This window comes from Lotus japonicus, chromosome 4 (genome assembly GCF_012489685.1).
Source record: "Lotus japonicus ecotype B-129 chromosome 4, LjGifu_v1.2".
Classification (NCBI taxonomy): Eukaryota; Viridiplantae; Streptophyta; class Magnoliopsida; order Fabales; family Fabaceae; genus Lotus; species Lotus japonicus.
The window spans coordinates 25023663-25045242 of NC_080044.1; the positions used below are offsets into that span (position 1 = coordinate 25023663).

Consider the following 21580-nt stretch of genomic DNA (forward strand, 5'->3'; position numbering starts at 1 on the left):
ACGGTTGAGAAAAAACATCAAAATCATATTTTGTTTTTACTTTATAATGAAACAACCAAATTAAACTTACAACAAATGAGTGAATTTCTAAATATAAGAGTCTATTTGTTGGCATCCTCTGAAATTCCATGACTGAATCATATTCTCTACATTAGAGAAGTGATGAAAAAATGAATTGGGCAAATCTTAAAATTTTCAAAATTAAAAACCATATTGAACTTTAAAAAACAGTAAAGTAGTCATTTCGGTAATTGAAAAAACTGCGAATATTGAAGATCAGATCTAGTACAAAAAAAAAATTAAAGTTATAAGAAAAATAACCTACAAAGGAATAGACATAAAAACACGCGACTTTTCAAGGTGGAAATAATAAACTAAGACATTCTTGTCAGTTTAAAGTTCATGCAGGAAAGCTGATAGAAAAACAATTCTGCAAAAATCGTTCAGACAATACTGGAGGCTTATAATATTTGAGGGTATAGGGTACTATATATAGAAGTATATCACACATGAGGTCATCAATGATTAGGTACAGATAAATATCTTGATATGAACAACCAAACTCCTTTGGTTTGCTTTCAATCAGATTGGTGTATTTGGAATCCCCTCTGTGAGTAATACGCATCACTACATCACATTATAGATATCTTTCTTGATCCATCTGTGGTTTGGGATATCTTATCAAAGTTGGTAGTCATTTCCTCTATATTGTTGGGATAGAAAAATCAAAACTCATTTTTTTCCTTCCCGTGATGACTGTCTTGATCTTGTGGCTGTGCATACAAAATTTTAGTTTCAAGGCATAGCTTGGCAAGAATAAATCTGGACAGGAACACACATTATCTGATGCATTACAATCATTGATGAAAATTTAGATTTCTCTATTGCATATGTTAACACAGGAATCAATACACCTTGTTGATTTAAATCCTCAATCTTTCTGGCCACCTTGTTCTCTAAATTAAGGATTGTGCCACTAGAACTAATGGCCACTGCCAATAGAGGGATTTTTGTTTTTGTTGAAAGTTGATACATATTTTTTTCCATTTGAGGTTTTTGTTTAGGATGAATCTTAAAGAGATGTCTAAAATTTGAAATTGTATAGACTAATTCATAGTCGAGATAATGCAGGCGAGATCAGTAATATCAGAACTATTCTATATATGCCCTGATGCAAAAGCTTGTACCCGAGCTTCAACAAATACGCTAGAACAAGTCATACATGACATTGGTTTTCAAAAACAGAAGGCAGCAAGACTACAAAGATTTTCTGTGGAGTACTTGGTAAACACTGGACACACGTCACTCAACTGCATGGCATTGACAAGTATGTTATCTTATACCCTTTTATGTGAACATTTTATGGATTTGACTATGATAAAGTGAGACAGGGAAAAGTAAGAGTTCATAATCATTAATTGGAAAGTCAAGGGTTGATGAGAATGAAATTATTTCAAACTATTGTATTTGTGCGTGTTTATGTTCGCAATTTCAACTATTAATTCCAATCAATGGTGCAATTCCTCACTTTTTCTCAATCTGGAGGACTCAAATTATTCCTTATTGTTAATTTAAGCAATGCTATTATTCCTTTTTCCTAAACTGTTTCTCATGATATTTTTAATAACAAAATAAAATGGTAAAACATTCTTAATTAAAATAAGTAATTACAAATGAAATAGTAATTAAACCAATTTAAATGATCCTAGCTCCTTTTATCTCACTAAATTGGTAAAAGATACTCCCTCCGTTTTTTATCTTTTGAAGTTTTAGCACTTGTGATTTAACTCAAATTTTTTGAAGTTTTAGGAATTCAAAGTTCAATTAATTTTTTTTTCCACATATACCCTTATTGGAAACCACACTAAAATTTGTGATTTTTTATTTTTCAAAACTGAATTAAATCATTATACCATTACCTATGCTCTCATGTACAACTATCAATGCAATACCATCAAATCAGTATGTCTATCAAGTATCAACGTGGACTATATATTGTTTAAATCAGTATGCTATCAAGTACATGGATTAATAAAAATAATTCACGCAGTAGACTATGTATTCATTGCTATTTAATTTTGTGTGCAACTTGAAAATTTCAACACTTAATGCAAATGTACAGTAACTCAAGAGGCATATATTTATAGTGTTGAAGTAGTGAAGGGTCCCCACGAAATAAAGAGCCGCAATGTTTCTTCATTTTCCACAGCCTACCAACTCACCCCACCATTGTCATCTTCAAGGAAGGGTTTCTAACTAGGGAGAAGGTTTCTGTGAAGGTTTAGAGTGAGATTTTCAATCTTAAAACCCTTATTTTTTACATTGAAGTTAATTTTAAGCTAAACGTAAGTTGTAATAGACTCTTAAAAGTAAGCTACTTATTTATTTTTTTTGCAAAAATGAAGTCTCCAAGTAATTTTATATTGCAAATCTTTAAGAGAATCCAATTTCAATATTTTCACGTATCATTTGTCAATACATAGTGAATTCAAAGATGATTATTAAGATTTCAGCAAATAGTAATTAAACAATAAAAAAATCATATATAAAAAGTTTACATATTTGATAAAAGATACTGATTAGTATTATTTCATAATGTCTCCATAATCAATTTTTGATTGCTCATTGCAAATTTGTAACAGAAGTCAATTTCCATATTTTTACATGATAATTATAAATATATATTGAAATTTATTCAATTGAAGGTAAATAATAATCACCTTCCAAAATTTAAGTATGTCAACTAAAATTGACATAGGTTGATAATTTTCTACAAAATTAAATCACTAAATGTACAATGAATTACATTAATATATCAATTTAAAGCACAAACACTAAAGATGTTTCACTAAACATACAAAATGATAAGACTGTAAGGTAAAAAAAAGGTTGCTAAGATAAATAGATTCATCATTTTACAAATGGAAAATTGAAAAAACAAACTAATAATAGTAAGGATTTAATTTGTCTACAAATTGTCAAAAATTTCGTTGTAAACAACATTGTGGTTAGACGACGCAACCTTGCCTTCATCATCTAAAATAAGAATCTTCAAACCCCTTTTTTACCTGACCCTTGAAACTGCAATATAAATCTTACCATGAGTGAATACAGGGTTACGAAGCCAACATTAGATAAAGATTGTCCTTGAGCCTTGTTAATAGTCATTGCGAAACATATAGTCAAAGGAAATTGCCTTCTCTCAAATTTAAATGGATAACCCAGATCAGAGGAAACTAAACTCATTCGAGGGATCCAGATTTTAACCCCCAACATTAGTCTCTTTGATTACAATGACACCAATTCAATGACTATTAGCCTTGTACCATTATATAGGCCAATAGACTGATGTATGTTCCTTATAAGCATAACTGGAACACCAACTTTCAACTTCAACATGTGATTAGGAATCCCAAAACATTTAATGTCATTCAAGAATTTTGTTGTGAATCATTCACCAAGTACTTTTGAATCCTCATCTGAAATACATGTTTTGCCCACACTAAGATACTTTGTTTCCTCACCACGAATGGTAGATAGGATGTGATCATTGACCATTTGACCTGCATCTAAAGTTGTACATAAGATAGCTTGTTCCTAAAAAATATTGACATTTTTCATTTTTTAATTAGATATGGATATGTTAAATCTACTGAATCTTGAAGAGGATTAGTAGATTCCTTGATAAGTAATTCATCTGGAATAGTTTCTTCATATTCTCTGCTCTCATTAGTCTGACTATAAATGTTCCCAATCTTAAGAATCTAATAAGCAAACTCATTTACATCATCTAAGTCATTGCTAGAGAATGTAGCCGGTAATCTCATGTTCTGAGACAACTTTAGGAATGTGCAAAAATTTAAAATATCAAATGAGTTGATCGAAGATGATATTATGTCACTTATGCTACCTTTTGGAATGATGGGAAGTATTTGCCTAAAATCGCCCCGGAGGACAACAATAATGCCTCCAAACACCTTATTAGAATTTTCCTCATGATTAAAAGCCAACAAATCATGAAGCGTGCGATCAAGTGCTTCAAAACAATATCTATTAAGCATGGACACCTCATCCCATATAATCAATCTGGTTTGCTGTACAAGTTTGGCTCTAAGGCTCCCCTGCTTAATTTTGCAAGTGGATAAGTCATTAATATTTATTGAAATACAGAACCTTGAATGTGTTGTTCGCCCTCCAGGCAATAGCAAAGATGAAATACCACTTGAAGTCACATTAAGAACAATTAGGCCTTGGGATTTGAGAGTTGCTGATAATGTATTCCAAACAAACGTCTTTTCAGTACCATCATATCCATAAACAAATTGCATAATTTGGTCATACACGCTCCTTTGATCTGCATTAAGACTATTTAACATTGAGATGTTTCTCTGCGAACTCAGCGTTGTCGTAGTTGAATTCATCAACTAGACAGGTTATGAAGCTCATCACTTCCAATATGCAACTCTGTATACAAAAATAAATTTATTTAACTTATAAGCATAAAATGGTTTTTTCTTAAATAAAAGATCAAATATATTATATGGTATTTAAATATTAAGATCCAATTATTACTTATATGGTAAACACAAACTACTTCCCATATGGACAATAAATTAATGTACTTGAAAAATTAAGTCGGTGTCTCTGTTTTTTTTTATAAGCAAATGTTAGTGGTTAGTTGTTAGCAAGTTAGAAAATCCATTCAAATGTCGGTGTCTCTGTTATAGAGAATTCCATCATCCAATAACATCCAACTCTTCTTCCGCACAAAATAAGCGATTCTCATTGTGTTCATCGTCAACAAAGTAACAAATAACCGTCTGAGGCGATGTCTAGAATCTAGCTCGCTCGCTTTAGTGATTCCTTCAATGTTCTCTTCATCACATGTTAACAATCCTAATGCATGACAGACTCCTTGGTCGGTATTATTTAGGATCCCATTTACGGTCTGTATACTTTCAAAACTGGTCCATCCTCTTTGTAATAAAAAAATTAAAAATGATCAATAACCTTCTCACAGCTCGCAATCAGGTCAGAACAAGATCGATTCAGGAGAATTAAAGCAGGGCAATCAAAAATTACAAAATAGGTTGAGTCAGTTTCATCTATGACTTTGATCTCGATCCTGATCTGATGCCTAAGTATAAGAAAAGTCATTATTACCATGTCAAAGACTATTATTTGTAGGATAAAAGATTGAGCAAAGGTACAACATTACTTCGACATAACATTGACAACACAGCGATCACACAAACCATAGTAATAAGAAACAAAATCGGGATGAACTGTCTTGATACAACTGCGAACATTGTACCACCAAGCTTGAGGGTCCAACAGGTACTTAATTGTTGCCTCAGCAATATAACAACTCTCCTATAAAAAATAAAATTATATTATTTGAATTTATAACCAAATAGTAATAGTATATATAACTTTATTTAAATGTATGTAGTATACCATATCAATTCCAGCATCCTTGAGTTCAACAATCGTTTTTCTCTCATGGAAATTAATAAAATTATCTTCGAGTGACACTTGAGAGGCGTCTACGTTACGCCCAACACCTTTTGTGGGAGACGGAAGGCGCTGAAACATTTTTTTCTTAAACTTAACAGCAACAGGAAATGTAGGGTTGAACATTATTTTGCAGCATTTCAGCCCATTCTTAATGGTCCTCTTACCTAATAAGCACCACAAAGTTAGTATGCATCAAACAACAATTAACAAAGAACGTGATTGTAGACTATACCTTGAATGTCCTTAATTTTTTCACACATGATAACCACAACATCGTTCGTAGGGTCTCCAGCAGAGAGTAATCTATCGAGCTCATCTACATAGTGTCCCGAGAAAGAGCACATAAGTTGCACACTGTGTAACAAACAAAAGAGAGAATTACATATATGTACATAATACTAAATAGATATACAATAAATTCAGTGGGTGATAAGTACCCAAAATTATCTAGCTCCATCTGTTTCATCCCTTTTCCACCTTCAAAGTCGCGTTGCTCACCCACTCGAGTCAAAAGACCAATAATATGTGATACAAAAAAACATGTGCATCAATAAATGCAGGAATGCAAAAAATACGAAATTAGACAAAATATTGATTTCAGAAGGGAAGAAATTAACCACAATTACCTACTAAGATGGTTTCGTCTAAAATACCCCCCAACACATCGACAAATTTGACAAAAGAAAATATTGTAGGTGGAACCAATGAATCAGATTGCAGGAGAGTAGTAGTTTCACCCTAAATAGTTATCTTGAATTCATGATTTGCAACCTTGAAACCTTCAGTATTGTCAGTAAGAGTGAAGTTCCTACTTGCATACACATCAACCTCCATAATAAGCCTTTCGTACTTTGGGGCCAAATGTTTATGTACAGTAGCTTGAATAAAGGAACCCTTGGAATTGCTATCATAAAAATTGAAGTTGATCAGATATATAACAGAAAATATAGAATTTACTTGATCTGAGCAAATATAGAATTTAGACGTACTGTTTTTACAATAAAAAACTTAAGATTACATGCTATAATTTATGTATATAGACACACAATGACAAATAAATCGAATAACAGAAGATAACAGCAAGCTAAATAATAGGAAAACAACAAACTAATTCAATTTTTAAATCAAACAGTAGTTGATACATCTACAACAATAAAAATATACAGTTTCATATAATGTTATAAAGTAATACTTGATCATCCATCAATATCATCTCAATTCCAGTCAACTGGTTTCCTGCACGAATGCACCATAACCGAATAACCCTCACAAGAATATTCCAATTATCTCTAATTGGATTGAGGTTAGAAATCTTGTCATAAGCAGGAGTCATTGCGATAGAGAATGGTAAAGAAACAAAGCTCCTGAAAACGCACTCTAAAGAAGATCGAAGGTGTTGATGCCCTAAACCCTAAACTTCATCTCTTATTTATAGTAAAAGTCATATGATATTTGTAAAAATGGGTTGACAAAATTAACCAATCAATATAAATGTGTGATAGAAATCTAAATACAATAACTCAATTTGTTTTTAGTTGAAGAGAGAATCGAGGGTTATTCGTAGCAAGAAGGATAATCATCAGCATGATGGAATTCGTAGCATGTCATTAATCAGTTTAGGAGGAAATTATTTTTTTAATCATAAGTAATAGGAGTAATTGACGTTTAAATTTGATTGGGTATCAATGAGGTGGGTTTAAAAAGGAAAGATAATAATGCTTTAATGTGTTTTAAAGGAAAAATATGATCGGTCACGAATTTGGTAGTGTCAGAAAAATTACGGTTAAGCATTGATATCAGATATAATTTGGTTTAAAAAAATTCACAACATAAATTATTTAGATGAGCTATTCCAACTCTACCCGCATGAAATTTGTTAATTCCATATGACCCAAGTTCAACTTGCCATAAGTGAAAATAAACATTTCTCTTAGATTTTTTTTTAATTCGGAGAAATTAGAGTGGAAGTTGTGTGAATGATTGACATGTGGCAAAAATTTCCTTGTTATAAACTTTCCTTTATATTGCATTTAGATTTAGATTTGGATTTCTTTTTAAGAGGTATTTAGATTTAGATTAAACCGCCTTGAATAATCAAAAGACTTGATGGAAGAAGGAGGGGTACTGCGCGATGATACAGGGAAGTGGGTGTTGGGTTTTACTAGCAACGTGCATCATGACTACGCTTTTGTCGCTGAAGTGATGGCTCTTCATGACGGGCTTCAGTTAGCTTGGAATCATGGAACACGCAAGTTGCTTTGTGAGACAGGTTGCAGAGTTCTGGTTGATACCTTGAGGGAGCCCGACCTTATTGAGCATCATGCTCAAGCATGGCTTTTGCACGAGATCTGTGAGTTCCTAGACCAGAGGTGGATAGTGGAACTGTCTTGGGTGCATCGCGATGGAAATTCCACTGCAGATTGACTAGCTAATCAGGGTAGTCATCAACTGAATTCGGGATTTATTTTGGTGAAATCACCTCCTCCAGAGCTGGAAGTTATCCTCTTGAAGGATACGTTTGGTATTGTATAGTTTTATTTTTATTTCTCGTTCTTTTCCGCCGATGTATCTAAAAAACAGAATAATCAAAAGACTGAATTATAATATAATTTTATTATAAGGACCAAATTATAAATAACAATACAAGATTCACTATTTAAAACTGAGCACTAGTTTACATAAAAGTTTTGCAACCACTGGAAACGAAGCGTTTAGATTTAGAACATCAGAAGAACATGCATCTTCGTGAATCTTACTTCTTCTGTCATCATCTTCCTTTCCCATCGTGTTAGGGTTTGCAGAGATTCAATTTCTCCCCATTTCGTCACCGACCACGAACGAGGTACGCTAATTCGTTAAGGTAGCATCTTCTAATTCCCCTGTTGTTACTTTCCATTTACTCTTGAACCTGCAAAATGTCGCACACAAGCCACCGTTTTTCATTCCCATGAGATGCAATTTGTCGTAGTTTTGGTACATCCTCGATGTTTTTGCTTCAATTACAATGAGAATTTCAATAAAAAGCACAGTCCAGTTGATGTTATTGTTGTGTGTGAAACTAGGAGTTGTGAATTGATTTTTCTGTGCTTGTGATCGACATTGTGAGCTATGATGCGTGCCCGTGTTCGAGGATTACGATCAATGTTCGCTATATGTTATCGTCGGCTTGAATTTTGGTGTTCTCATGGTTTTCCATTTTTTTCTTTATGTTGTTAGGGAACTGAATCTATAGGTGCATTTGAATTCCAGTAGCTTGAGCATGTAATAAAGAGAAAATGGAGGCCGAGGTGCAAAACATGCTTAATTCAAATCCTCAACTAGTTCCAGAGACTGATGTTTCAGCTCAAAATGGGGATCCGGGTGTTTCCTCATCTGATGCTAATGCTATCATGCCTGAGATGCCTGGTCAGTTATTTAACCTTCATGCTTATTTCTCTTTCTTTTTTTTGTTTCTGTATGGTTTGGCGGTTTTTTTTATGCTTGTCGCGTGTGCATATTTGAGATGAGGAGTAAATGATTTCTCTCTTGCCTGTCATTTACAGCTCCAAAAAAACCGACGAGGCAGTGGGCTGCTTGGACTCGTCAAGAGGAGGAAAGCTTCTTCACCGCATTACGACAAGTTGGGAAAGTACGTTTTCCTTTGTTGTTACTTTTTATTACTTATTACCTTTTGTGTTTGTTTCTTTTGGTATCATAATAAATACTAATTGCGATATCCTTGAATTTAGAATTTTGAGAAAATCACTTCCCGTGTACGAAGTAAAAACAAGAATCAGGTATGTGTTATGGAGCATTTTTTCCTTTTCGTTTTCCCATTCCCCCAAAAATGATAATTGTTAGCTTGTTTCACTGATATATCATCACTCGTGTTTCTTTTCTCACCCCTCTTTTTCTCATGGTGGTGACTTGCAGGTCAGGTATTATTATTACCGGCTTGTGAGACGCATGAACAAACTTCTTGGTCCAGGATTATCTTTGGATGCCAAAAACTCCAAAGATACTAATACTGCAATGCTTCGCTGGTAAAATCATGTACCCATTGGCTATTTTTAAATGGTATAACACTAACACACACACACATAATTGAAGATGTTGGCTAACTTTGCCTTTTTGTGCCCAAGTGAATAAAGTTTTCTGTTAAATAGGTCAAGGGTGTATGACAGATCATTAATGCAAAGCTGAAATTTAGTTGAATTTTTTGGATATACAAAGAGTATAATGGAAAGAACATTTTGATATCGGGAGGAAAATAACTCCTTGGATAGAAATCTAGGTTCTAGCCGAGATCATAAGGTTTAACATCTTCCATAGCTAGAAAATATTAAGGGGTGAAATTCTTCACTAATATTCTAAAAGTACATAAAATCCCCTATTTTAATTTGAGTATTGACTTGACACCCGGTAAATGACATTTGATTTCAACATTTAAATTGTGAGGATCTATTAATTAGTCAAGTGCCCTAGATCATGGTATGCAATTATGGGGAATGTTTAAAAGATCGTATGCCTTTAAAGAAAACGGATTTGGAGTCTGATTTGAGTCCAATTTTGAATCACTATTAGTGTAAAGAGTTCTACACCATCATTCAATGATGCGTGTTCCTACCATTTAACAAGTTTGACTATGTTAATGACTGAATGTGATGTGTCACAACTAACGGAATTACCGGTTTCAGTAAAGGAGACTAATCTTCTTAGAAGTAGAGAATCCTCTTTTTAAGGCTTAAATTGCAAGAGAAATGAAGATAAAAAGAAAACATAACAAAGGGAATTCTGCTGCCTCCCAAAATTTCTCCACCTCACTCAATTCATGCCTAATTTCCTCTTTCCTCCTCCTTCCATTGCCTTCTTTCGCCTCTAACCTCCTAATTGTAATTGATCCCCTATGTTTTTCCTCATGTCCCTCTGTTAGTATCTGTTCCTCATTTAGGAGTTTTTACTTGCTGAGAAATAAGAAATGAGGATGGCCCCTAAGAATTAAGCGGGCCAGGTCTTACTAGTTGGGCATCCTGCATAGAATCTGTCAGTTGGTGAGGATCCTATTATTACATTAAAAATGCAATGAGAGTGAGTTTTCTAGCTGGTTATTGTGCGGTTGGGGAGAGACCAGGCTATCGAATACTGTTGACTTCAATTGTAAATTCTCTGTTTCTATTTGCACTTTGGGTTCACTGGCTCATGTTAGGAGGAACATATCAATAAAACTCTCCCCTTTTCTTAATGTAGTTGCTACTTTTTTAACCAATACCTCTTAACCCCCAGCTATGTGGTGGTACTTACAGTTAAAATACCCTTGCTGGGTCACAAATTCACAATTATCTCACTAACTGTGCAAGTGAGTCAATTATTCCATGTTGTGCAGGCTTCGGCTCCTCTTATAGTAGTGGGCCTATCAGCAACATATCATTTGATTATAGTGCAGAACATTTTTACATGGAAAGTGCATTTTCTGATTTTCCATCTAACAGTAACTTTCGAATAAGTATTGGGGTGTACTATGATTATTATTCTTGGATTTTTTTTTGCATTGGAAGTTTCTCACTAGATTATAGAGATGCTCTCTTCTCAAATTATCTGACCTGTGATACAGGTGGTCGTTATTAGAAAAGTATAGCTGCAAAGCCTCAAAGCTTCACCTAAAGCCCCGAAGGTTTAAAATATTTTTAGAAGCCTTGGTTAGTGTAAACTATTTGTATTTTGATATTTTTATGGATTTTATTTTTATTTTTTATATGTGCAGTATATGCTGTAGCTGAGCTATTTTTTTTTGCAATGAAGGAGCACCAACTTTTGAAGGACCGGAAGAAGAATGTAAGGAAGCGATCCTTGCAGGGGGGAAGCTGTCTTCCTCCTACTCCTAGCACAGTCTCAAACCAACATAGATCATTGGGAAATGATGACCTAGCAGATGATCTAGTTCTTGATGATAGTCAAAATAATATAAAAGTAGGACCTTCAAAACCATCACTGAAGCGCAATGTAAACATGGGTGTTAGCCGTAGTAACACTAAGGGAGATTCGAATACCATGAAACCTACAAGGCAACGAAAGAAATCTGGTGATTCTTTTTCAATTCCCTTCAAGATCTTTTACTAGTTTTTCACTTTAAACTAATTTTCCTTTAATGATAATATATATTGAAAGTAAATTTTACTTAGTTATTTTTCTTATTACTTCTTTTATAGCATAAAATTTGTTACATCTCTCTCTACTAGGTATGAACACAACAGCTGCATATAAAAAATGGGAGAAGGCTGCAATTGCCGGTGTTTCTTTAGTTGCTGATGCTGCTGAGCATTTGGAGCGAGCTGCTACTGTTAAAGAGGTTGAACATGACCAGGAGAATCCAGGTAGCTATCACAGTGGTCATAGTTTTATCCAATCCTTGCTCCCATTAGGACTTTCTAGGGATCTGCTGTTGCTCTACGCTTATTTATGTATGTTCATTCCAGGAGAAAAATGTGCTGATCCTGTTGAACATGTCCTGCCGTTACCCACATTTCCACAAAATCACTCTGTTGATAACAACATGCCAAACAGTATGAAACTTAAGCTCCAGTTATTCCCAATTGATGAACCTACCCGAAGAGCCTTGGAAATGGTATGGATGAAAGAAAACCAACAACAAGAAGCATCTTGCTGTTCCAATGTGTAATTGCTTCTGAAAAAAAAGTTATATATTTATTGTTTTTCTTTCTTTCTTTTCCCCCTAGGATAAGCATAATCCATACTTGGAGCTTACACTTAGTACACGAAAGAAGATATCATCGATTTTGGAACATCTAATCCGTAAATGGGGCAGTTCAAGCATAGCAATTGGGGAGTTAATGCTTTTTCCGTATGGCATTCAAAAGGAAAACTTGGTTAACTATCAGAGATGGACCCAGGAATGTACTCTTACTGCAGCAGATATACATGCAATGGTTGGAAGTCCGCCCATAGTCCGTTTAAGGTACCACTTTTCCGCGCTGCCCTCTTGGTTTCAATGTTACATCTAAAGTAACTATGCAGTTACATATAAGACAATGGATTTGGTTTTATTTAACCTTTTCAAAAGAACTTGTGAAATATCATTGTTTTAATTACTGATTAGGCATGTATACAGACATGGGACACGACACAGACAAGTCTTTGTTGGGAGGGGGGGAGGGGGAGGATACAAGATGAATAGCAGAAGAAGAGACAGTCCCAAAAGAACTGTGTTGGAGGAATTTTTGCACATTTTTTAGGTTTACTTTTTCTTTTTTATAATTTAAGTTGACTTTTATGATAGTTATTTCAAGTGTCACTCAAGGCTTATCTGAATGTCGACTAAGTGTCCTAGCTGAAAAAAGAAACTTTTACTAGGACGCTTGAAAAGGATTGTCTGACGCATGTCATGCGAGTATCGTACGGTTTTTGGATGTCTAAAAAGGTTTAGATTGACTGAGTGAGATAGAATGCAGAAACTGAAAATGTGATTCATTGATTCTGAATATTTACAAATACATGTACACAAGTCACTCTCACACACACACACACACACACACACACACACTCAAGGTTCAGCGAAAAGTAAATTCCGAATAAGTTCAAATGGAACATCCTAACATGTAATTCATTGGTTTCAGTGGTGAGATCTAACTGTTATGTGAGAAAGTTGAGGTACTTGTAGAAATGTAAATTCCGAATAAGTTCAAATATTTTAAGAAAAAATTACTGTTTTTTCTTCTCTAAGAGAAACGTATAACCTATACTCTGGTCATCTTATCGATGGAAGCTTATTTTAATGTGATCATATTTATGTATTTCTTAAGGTATGGTTGGTTCTCCAATACCGAGCTTGTGGCATTAAATATGCAAGTGCCTGTAGTATCCGACTGCATGCCTAAACAATCCAAAGTTGGTGTGGACAATACAAATGATCAGGTTATGAAATTGACATCACGTCCTACGCCATCAACTGATAATCATTCCATGGAGCTCTCTGAAGATTGTGGAACATCCTTGAACAGAAACTGTGCTCTTACCACTACTTCAACTGATCTGCCTAATGCTAGAGATGATAGTGTTTACCTGAATACAAGCTCTGAGGAACCTTGTGAACCTACGGACAATATATCATGGCATGGAAAAGATGTTGGGGATGGAACTGTGACTAGACAGTTAGAAGACATGGTAATTTGCATTCTCTCATTTCTTGTTCTTACTTCTATGAGCCCTAAGGTGTTACTGTATATTTTCATATTTTATACTAAGTATCTTGAACTATCACCTTATTGTATGCTCTCATGATATAACTTTTCTTGTTTCTTGTGATCTTAGACATATTTCCCCTCCTCTTTATAGATTGCTATGTTCATGTTAAACATTATTTATAAGTTTGACTGGTAACATTGACTTCTGTTTTTGTTTGGTTAGTTAAGTTGTCTAATATCTCATTCTTGGAATCCATATCTATAATGCCATTGTTTAAAGCTTTAAGCCTCCTGTATGCATTCAGGATGAGTTGAAATTAAGCAGTGGAGCAGGGCTGTCAGCTGGTGCGTGGGCTGACAGCCTTACCAACATTAGTGTGGGGGACCTGCTTTCAGGGGTATCCCAGGACTGCCATGATCCTCCTGTTGCTGAGAATTGTCACAGTGTTCAGCAAATTCCTTTTACTTGTGATTCTTTTGATGCTGCTATTGCTGCTCACATATCTAGACACCAAGATAAGATTGGACAGCCAGCTATGACATCTCATATGTCTTCCATCTGGGATGCTGAAGAAACATGTGATGCTTTCTCATTTAGAAAGGTTCATAGTTTTCATGAAAATGGTCCTTGTTTATCTCCCGTTAATTTAGAGTCTGAGAAAAAAGATCCTGGAAGCTATGAGAAGTTGGATAAGGTAGTATTTCTTAATTTTGTCATCTACTGCCTAACATTGCTTGCAAAGTGAAATACGGTTTAATTTTCATAGTTTTTATGGCAGCTGTCACCTGAAAAAGAGAGGCTTGTGGATGATCAAACAGACTCTACGCCTATGGACAGTTCTGAGTCTGATGCAGATATCCAGGATCATTTAGCGAAGGAATTTAGCGGGATAGCAGATATGTATTGGGTACTTTTCTTTCTAAGCTCTTGTTTTTCCCCTGTTAAAGTTCATGGCTTCTTTATCGCTGTTTAGGTTCACCTGGCTGGACAATTTGTAGGAAGTTTATCTCAGGGAGTCATGTTTTTAATCCTCTGGATATGCTTGCACTTTAAACTATCAATCAAAATAAGAAATCTATTTTCTTAACAAATTTGAAATGTTGCACTCGTTAGAAGGAATGAAATGTTATTTTTTCTTTTCAAACGCATTTATTTGTGTTGTCTATTGATACTAGTTTTGGGGTACTTCGCTATACATTTTACTTTATTTCCCTCCTTATCTTTGGTTTCTGCTGTATTGCAGCCTGATTCTTTGGGACCGTTGGATTTGGATGTACCAACAACTAAGTACCACAGTGAAGATCTACTTTTAAGTGATAGTCTCAGTGGACTGAACCGCTTGATAGCCAGCAGCCTGGATGCGTTCCAAAACTGCTCCTTTTTTGGGGTTGACAAGAAGGAAGCACCATCAACAGTTGAGGTTCAAGAAACTGCCACTCTTTCAGAGTTTAAAATTGGAAGTGGTACTTGATACTCAACATGATCTGACCTTCTCTGATTTTCCCATGAACTTTTCTGGTTCAAGTTTGCTAAGAATAACTTTTTTCCTTGAACTAACTTGAGGTGTGCATGCTGATGAATTGGTTTGAGCCACTTCAACTCTTCCTGTATATGTTTATCTAATTTGGGTCTCTTCCCTGTTTGTACAAAAAAATGTCATGGAAGGATTGTATTGTATCAGTCTCGTTTGGTTCTGTCAGCTTCTGTATAAAATATCCTCTTTTTTTTTGTAATTTCTAAGTAAAGAAGATATCCCTCCTTTTAGAGTAATGATCCACTACACAGTAAAACACCCCTAAACACCCCTTTTTCCTGCGGATTTGGCCAAATAATACACTGAACTAACCACCTAAACTAACCACCTAAATACACATGACTAACCATAAAGCACAGAACCGTGTAAAGTTGAAATTCCTAAATTAGGGATTTGGCCAAATAATACACTGAACTAACCACCTAAATACACATGACTCTTTACACGGTTTCTCTGCTTTATGGTTAGTCATGTGTATTTAGGTGGTTAGTTCAGTGTATTATTTGGTCAAATCCCTAATTTAGGAATTTCAACTTTACACGGTTCTGTGCTTTATGGTTAGTCATGTGTATTTAGGTGGTTAGTTCAGTGTATTATTTGGCCAAATCCCTAATTTAGGAATTTCAACTTTACACGGTTATGTGCTTTATGGTTAGTCATGTGTATTTAGGTGGTTAGTTCAGTGTATTATTTGACCAAATCCGCAGGAAAAAGGGGTGTTTCTACTGTTCAGTGGTTCAGGAATCATTTTTCCTCCTTTTATTCTTACCTTTTGTATGTTGTAACCTAACATTTTTTTGGTCCCGGATACTTAAGATTAAAGCCACTATCGGCAGCCAAGCGACAATTACATCAAATCAAGAGGACAAACCTCTTACAAAAGAATAATATCCCAATGTCACAGAATTAAACACTGCATAATATAACATGCATGCTCATACATTCACAATTTAATGAAAAAAAAAAAGAACAAATAAGTTTTAAAAAAAACTCCCCAGACAAATGTGACATTAAAACTACAGCAATTATTGTTATTTGTTAGTATGATACTAAAGTTACGAAGCATCTGGTTACATTAATATTTCAATATTTTTAGGGTTAAGCATCATATTGGTCCCTGTCTTTGTCTCGCCGTCTGATCTAAGTCCCTCATCGGAAAATTTATTGCATTTGGTCCTCGTCTTTGAAATATTTTTGGGGCGGATCCTCGCCGGAGGGCGGAGCTCCGGCGAGTCCTTAAATGGCACGCTGACTAGGCTTAATGAGATGGTGTGGAATAAAAAAATAATGAAAAAATAAAAATAAAATACACATCAGAAATTTTAATTTAATTAACAAAAAGAAATCTAATTAAAAAACTAACCCTAAATTAATTATTAAAAACAAATTCCCCAAATTCCCTATCAAATTAGGTTCTAATCCCTTACCAACTTCCCAGTTATCATTATCATCATCAACATCACATTTTCAGCTTCTTCTTGTTATCATCATCAACATCACCGACGCAATCAACCACCACCACCGATCCTCAAAGAACCGACCACCACCACCGATCACTGCTTCTAAACTCTCCATCTCCAAGGCAAAACCCTCAAATTTTTTTCCCCAAACTCTCGATCTCCAAGGCAGAGCCCTCAAATATTTTCCCCCAAACGCACGATGAGCCTCGTCGACGAGGAGCTCTCCCTCGAACCCGCCATCATCGCTCTCTCGTTCGTCTTCAATGGGCAGATCTGGTGCAGATCGTCTTCCCTCAATCTGGGTCGTCCCCTCAGATCTTCTTCATCACCAAAGGATCTCCTCTTTCTCTCTTTCTCTTTTTCATGGTTTGGGGTTTGGGGGTGAGGGTGAGGTTGCAAGTGGGTGAAGGTGAGGGTGAGGGTGAGGGTTGAGGTTGGGTGAGGCCGTGGGTGAGGGTGAAGGTGAGGTTGCGGGTTGGGGGTTTGAGGGTGAGGGTGAGGCTGTGGGTTGGGGGTTTGAGGGTGAGGGTGAGGGTGAGGTTGCAGGTTGCAGGTGGGTGAGGGTGAGGGTGAGGCCGTGAGGTTGCAGGTTGCATGTGGGTGAGGGTGAGGGTGAGGGTGAGGGTGAGGGTGAGGGTGAGGGTGAGGTTGGGTGAGGGTTGGGGAGCGTGGGAGGAAGGAGGGGGTTGGGGTTGATGTTGTTGGGGTTGGGGTTGATGTTGCTGGGGTTTGAGGTTGGTGTTTTGGGTTTGTGTTGTTGTGTACTGGGTTGCAGAGTTTTGAGATTGGGAGGTTGAGTTTGTTGGTTCTGGGTTTTGTGTTGTTGTGTACTGGGTTGCAGAGTTTGTGTTTCTGGGTATGAAATCATGATGATTTGGAGGTTGAGTTTCTGTTTCTGAATTTTGAGATTGGGAGATTGAGTTTGTGTTTGAATCCTCATGCTGAAATGATGATGATGATTAAAAGGAGAGGGAAATGATAATGGAAAAGAAAAAAAACAGGAAATTTTTTTATCAGATTTGTCAAAGATTGTTCATATCTAGTTTGGTTTTGGGGTGTTTTGATGATGATGATGATTCTGGAGTGTTTTTTTTTGGGTTAATTTGGGGGAATTGAAGTTAATTTTGGGGAAAATTAGTTTTGTTAATTCATTTAGGTTAGATTTGTTAATATGTTTAATTTTAGTAAATTTGATTAATGATCTGACATGTAATTTTTTTTAAATTTTAATTTTTTTAAATCCACGTAAGCATAACTAACACAGTCAGCGATCCAAATCATCACTCGCCGGAGCTCCGCCCTCCGGCGAGGATCCGCCCCAAAAATATTTCAAAGACGAGGACCAAATGCAATAAATTTTCCGGCGAGGGACTTAGATCAGACGGCGAGACAAAGACAGGGACCAATATGATGCTTAACCCATATTTTTAGGTAATTTCTGTGGAACCCAAACTTTTTTTTGGGTGTGGTACCTGAATTACATGGCCCAATAACTTATTGACATGTGGAATTGAAGTTATAAATTTTTCATTTTTCTAAAAAAAAGGTAGATGAATTTTTTAGGAAAATAGTTAAAAGGTCAGGGACCTTAATAAAATACAAAGGTTAATAATTACTATGGTAAATCAGTAAACAAAAGTAAATATTTTTTTTTTTCAAAAATCCAATTCTTCAATTTTAGTATTAGGGTTGAAGGTTCAAATGTGACAGTCAGTCTGAAACGTAACAACCAGTTGAAGGAGAAGGTCTTCTCCGAGATTTGGATTTCCCACCCCAAGGATTAGATTTGCCACCCAGCATTTTAAAAAAAATGCCAGGAGTACCCTTCGGAACATAAACTTCCGAAATATGTTATGTTCAAAAGATAAAGTTCTGAAACCTACAATATTTCAGAAGATTAACTCCGGAAACTATTATTCACAGCAAACGTTGGTTTTTTAAGATTCGGATCATTAAGATCCGAAACCAATCAAAATCAGTTTCGGTAGATAAACTTCCGAACCTGTTTAACAGATGCACACACAGTAGCAGAAACACAAACCAGAAACACCTCAATGAGAAGCAATGAAGATACACAAATAAAGCAATTGAACCACATTATGAATCAAAATACCTTAAATTAATAATTAGAGGTCTTAAACGTAGTCTTGAACATAGGAAAATTTACATAAATCTCATTCATTGACACCAATTTACAAACATCAATCATTAGTCTTTTGTGATGTCTATGTAGTCATTCACATTTGGAACAAGAGGTCCAGCAATAGCAGCCCTCCAAGCAGTGTGTTCAAGCGCAAATCTGGCCATACGGTCTTGATATGGGTTAATCCATTCGGTCGTGGGTGGTAGGACGTTGTATGGCCATTGGGGAGCAATATACCGAATCAGATGTCCATGCAACAACTTAAGCTACATTTGAGAGAGTATAACAATAAAATTAGATAACTAACATAAATTATCTAGCAATAAAAATAAATTAGGGTACATAACAAAAGATATACCTGTACAAAGTGGTTGGGCACATGACCAACAGCTATAACTGTGTGTACCTCTGGTGGGGCGCCTATCAATGGAAGGTAAGTGTAACTTGATTTTTCCGAAATGGAGATAAATACCACCTGAAACCTTGTAGCAATGAGATACCCCATCTTCGGTAAGTGCATCCATTTGTCGTCAGTGGCCATCTGATCATGAGGGAGGGTGAGACGAAAGTGCAAGGCCTGAACTATATCAAAACCCCACATGGTGTTATATAAATACTGATGCCGTTCGAGTTCTTCCATCAACTTTTCCCTAATCGAATGCCAACCATTCTGCCCTTCCGGATGTCCCAGCAATGCAACGACCGCTCTATAGCCACAATTACCATCTCCATCAACATCTATCACTTCATCTATATATGGTAGGAAAAAAGATGGCAAGTACCCCAAGTAGATGCTGGGGGGTGGAGACTTCCCGATAAAATTCTTGTTCTTTGACTTACTAGCTTGTGATGAACGATTCCTGGACCGTATAGTTGGTGGAGGACATTTGGCAAGCGTAGGTGTTGCGTTGCTCTCATTACGTTCCCAATGTGAAGGCTCCCGCCTCAAGGATCCTATTGGTTCACGTGTAGGTGGCTTACTCCCCTTGGCTTTGGATGACTGCTTGGTTTTTATCTTCACTTCAGGAGGACATAGTGAACTACTCTGAGGACAATACAACTCTTTAACCTTCCTCCTCAGCATACTTTGGCCTGCATCATCCAGAGTACTGTAATGAGCAACCAAGGCCTCGATGTCATACTGAATGTCTCCATGGTTTGAGGTTTGTCTATCCGGAACAAGCACTTTTTCCCAAGAAAGTATCTTCCAGAACAGATCCACTGCCTTATACGGAATTGAAGCATAACTCTGAAGTGCATAAGCGCAAGGTAGTCCATGAGTGACTTTCATCAAGTAACCACATACCTCATCCTGACCCCACCCTCTGTTTTGTTCATCGTGCATGAGTTGAAGGGCTTTTTCAGCCACGAACCCCCTTACATTCACATACATTTTAGACTTGAAACGGTGCTCTACAATGTTAATGCTGCGCTCAAAAGATGCTACAATTTCATTGTGCCTCACAGTTGTCAACCTATCCACTGCATCCCATGAATCGCACAAGTTACCCTTGCTGTTCCTTAGCATCTTCTTGAAGGCTGCATGTGTACTTTTAGCCCTGCATACAAATATTGTAACTCTGAATTACCCATTTTCAAACATGAAACAATAAATGAAGTCGTTTAACAAATGTAAAACGTATCACAAGTAATAAACTGTGTGTATTACCTGTTACTTGTTGTGTTTCCAAAATGCATCACATTGTTTGTCCATGCCTTCACAAACTTCTCCTTGTGAGTTAACCATGTCTCAGAAATGTACTTTGTGAACTTTGGGTGATCTTTACACATGGCACACATGTTCCTCCATTCCTTCTCATATTGTTGCTCTGTTTCCGCATTCACCAAATCTGTCCATTGCTCCATTACTATATCTTTGAAATCGTCTTTGGCAACCCACAATTTGCACTTTGCCTCAACAACCTTCTTGATGTGGAACAAACATAATAAATTGCAAGAGGTGGGAAAAGTTTGCGAAACAGCATTCATTAAAGCCAATTCTTTGTCAGTGACAATAACACCAGGTAATCTGACAGGGTTGGCAAGCAGAGACTTCATGCAGTCCAAGGCCCAAACATAGTCATGTGTGCGCTCTTGAGTCATGTAGCAAAATGCTATGGAGAAAGTCTTACCAGTAGAAGTCAAGCCAACCATTTCAAGCAAGGGGATCCGGTATTTATTTGTCTTATACGTGCAATCCATGACGACCACATGAGGGAATGTGTTGAAGAGTTTGATAGCATCAGGATGAGCCCAGAAAACATCTCTAATGACATCCGAATCGTCAGCTTGTCTTTCAAAGTGAACATAGTTGGCTTCTGTCAGCTTCTTCATCAAAAATTGCATTTCTGTCAATGGTCCCTGTGCTTCTTTCTTGATTGTTTTGCAGCAAGTGTACACTTGAGTGATTGTAGTCAAGTTACCTGGATTTTGTTCCTTCAAAGCCAGTAGCATGTGTCTCGGTGCAACTCAAGACTTATGCATAGTTGACAACTGCCCCTTCTCTTCCCCCGTTAGTCGACCAACGTAGGAGTGGCCAACTAGTGACCTAGCTGGTTCATGGTTGTGCTTCCCCCACATGACTTTCAGCCACCAATTTCTATCACCCTCCGTAGGTTGTCCTTTAAGTGTAAAAGGACAATTGCACTTTTTTGATCCGGTGGTGTTGTACTTGAACGTTTTCGGGTCCTTGTAGGGCACGTACACACCATTCCTCCCGCACAACAAAATAACTTTTATAGCTCCGCC

The 21580-nt window shown here is 36.3% G+C and overlaps 3 protein-coding genes across 4 annotated transcripts; 1 reads left to right on the plus strand and 2 right to left on the minus strand.

Annotated features, from left to right (window-relative positions):
* Positions 1-4365: 4365 nt before the first annotated feature.
* Positions 4366-6850, minus strand: LOC130712535 (uncharacterized). The gene is made up of 7 exons (XM_057562366.1): positions 6710-6850; positions 6648-6661; positions 5750-5871; positions 5458-5681; positions 5219-5373; positions 5011-5137; positions 4366-4464 (listed from the first exon to the last, which is right to left on the minus strand). Exons 1-7 carry the CDS (start codon positions 6848-6850, stop codon positions 4366-4368), a joined length of 882 nt encoding a protein of 293 aa, XP_057418349.1.
* Positions 6851-8201: 1351 nt separating this feature from the next.
* On the plus strand, positions 8202-15428 carry LOC130711845 (TSL-kinase interacting protein 1). 2 transcript variants are annotated; one of them, XM_057561606.1, is made up of 14 exons: positions 8202-8359; positions 8734-8922; positions 9060-9145; positions 9246-9293; positions 9430-9539; positions 11108-11192; positions 11296-11575; positions 11733-11867; positions 11970-12118; positions 12231-12469; positions 13314-13674; positions 14000-14389; positions 14474-14602; positions 14939-15428. In XM_057561606.1, the coding sequence occupies exons 2-14, from the start codon at positions 8793-8795 to the stop codon at positions 15164-15166; spliced, it is 2370 nt and encodes a 789-aa protein (XP_057417589.1). In that variant the 5' UTR covers positions 8202-8359; positions 8734-8792; the 3' UTR covers positions 15167-15428. The 2 variants fall into 2 exon arrangements, with proteins under 2 accessions (XP_057417589.1, XP_057417591.1); XM_057561608.1 differs by having other exon boundaries at positions 8204-8377.
* A 3469-nt stretch (positions 15429-18897) lies between these two features.
* LOC130712536 (PKS-NRPS hybrid synthetase cheA-like) lies at positions 18898-21286 on the minus strand. The gene is made up of 3 exons (XM_057562367.1): positions 20502-21286; positions 19191-20391; positions 18898-19098 (listed from the first exon to the last, which is right to left on the minus strand). The coding sequence occupies exons 1-3, from the start codon at positions 21284-21286 to the stop codon at positions 18898-18900; spliced, it is 2187 nt and encodes a 728-aa protein (XP_057418350.1).
* Between the last annotated feature and the right edge of the window lie 294 nt (positions 21287-21580).

What these genes read in the sequence shown, in the direction of transcription:
- LOC130712535 (XM_057562366.1), bottom strand. Translation starts at nt 6,850, where the DNA reads ATGACTCCTGCTTATGACAAGATTTCTAACCTCAATCCAATTAGAGAT. An exon ending in AGGATGCTGGAATTGATATG is followed by an intron (nt 5,374 to 5,457) that starts GTATACTACATA and finishes TATTTTTTATAG; the next exon opens with GAGAGTTGTTATATTGCTGA. An exon ending in GTTGTCAATGTTATGTCGAA is followed by an intron (nt 5,138 to 5,218) that starts GTAATGTTGTAC and finishes TCTTATACTTAG; the next exon opens with GCATCAGATCAGGATCGAGA.
- LOC130711845 (XM_057561606.1), top strand. Translation starts at nt 8,793, where the DNA reads ATGGAGGCCGAGGTGCAAAACATGCTTAATTCAAATCCTCAACTAGTT. An exon ending in CCGCCCATAGTCCGTTTAAG is followed by an intron (nt 12,470 to 13,313) that starts GTACCACTTTTC and finishes GTATTTCTTAAG; the next exon opens with GTATGGTTGGTTCTCCAATA. An exon ending in GCTATGAGAAGTTGGATAAG is followed by an intron (nt 14,390 to 14,473) that starts GTAGTATTTCTT and finishes TTTTTATGGCAG; the next exon opens with CTGTCACCTGAAAAAGAGAG.
- LOC130712536 (XM_057562367.1), bottom strand. Translation starts at nt 21,286, where the DNA reads ATGCTACTGGCTTTGAAGGAACAAAATCCAGGTAACTTGACTACAATC. An exon ending in GGAAACACAACAAGTAACAG is followed by an intron (nt 20,392 to 20,501) that starts GTAATACACACA and finishes ATTTGTATGCAG; the next exon opens with GGCTAAAAGTACACATGCAG. An exon ending in TGCCCAACCACTTTGTACAG is followed by an intron (nt 19,099 to 19,190) that starts GTATATCTTTTG and finishes TCTCAAATGTAG; the next exon opens with CTTAAGTTGTTGCATGGACA.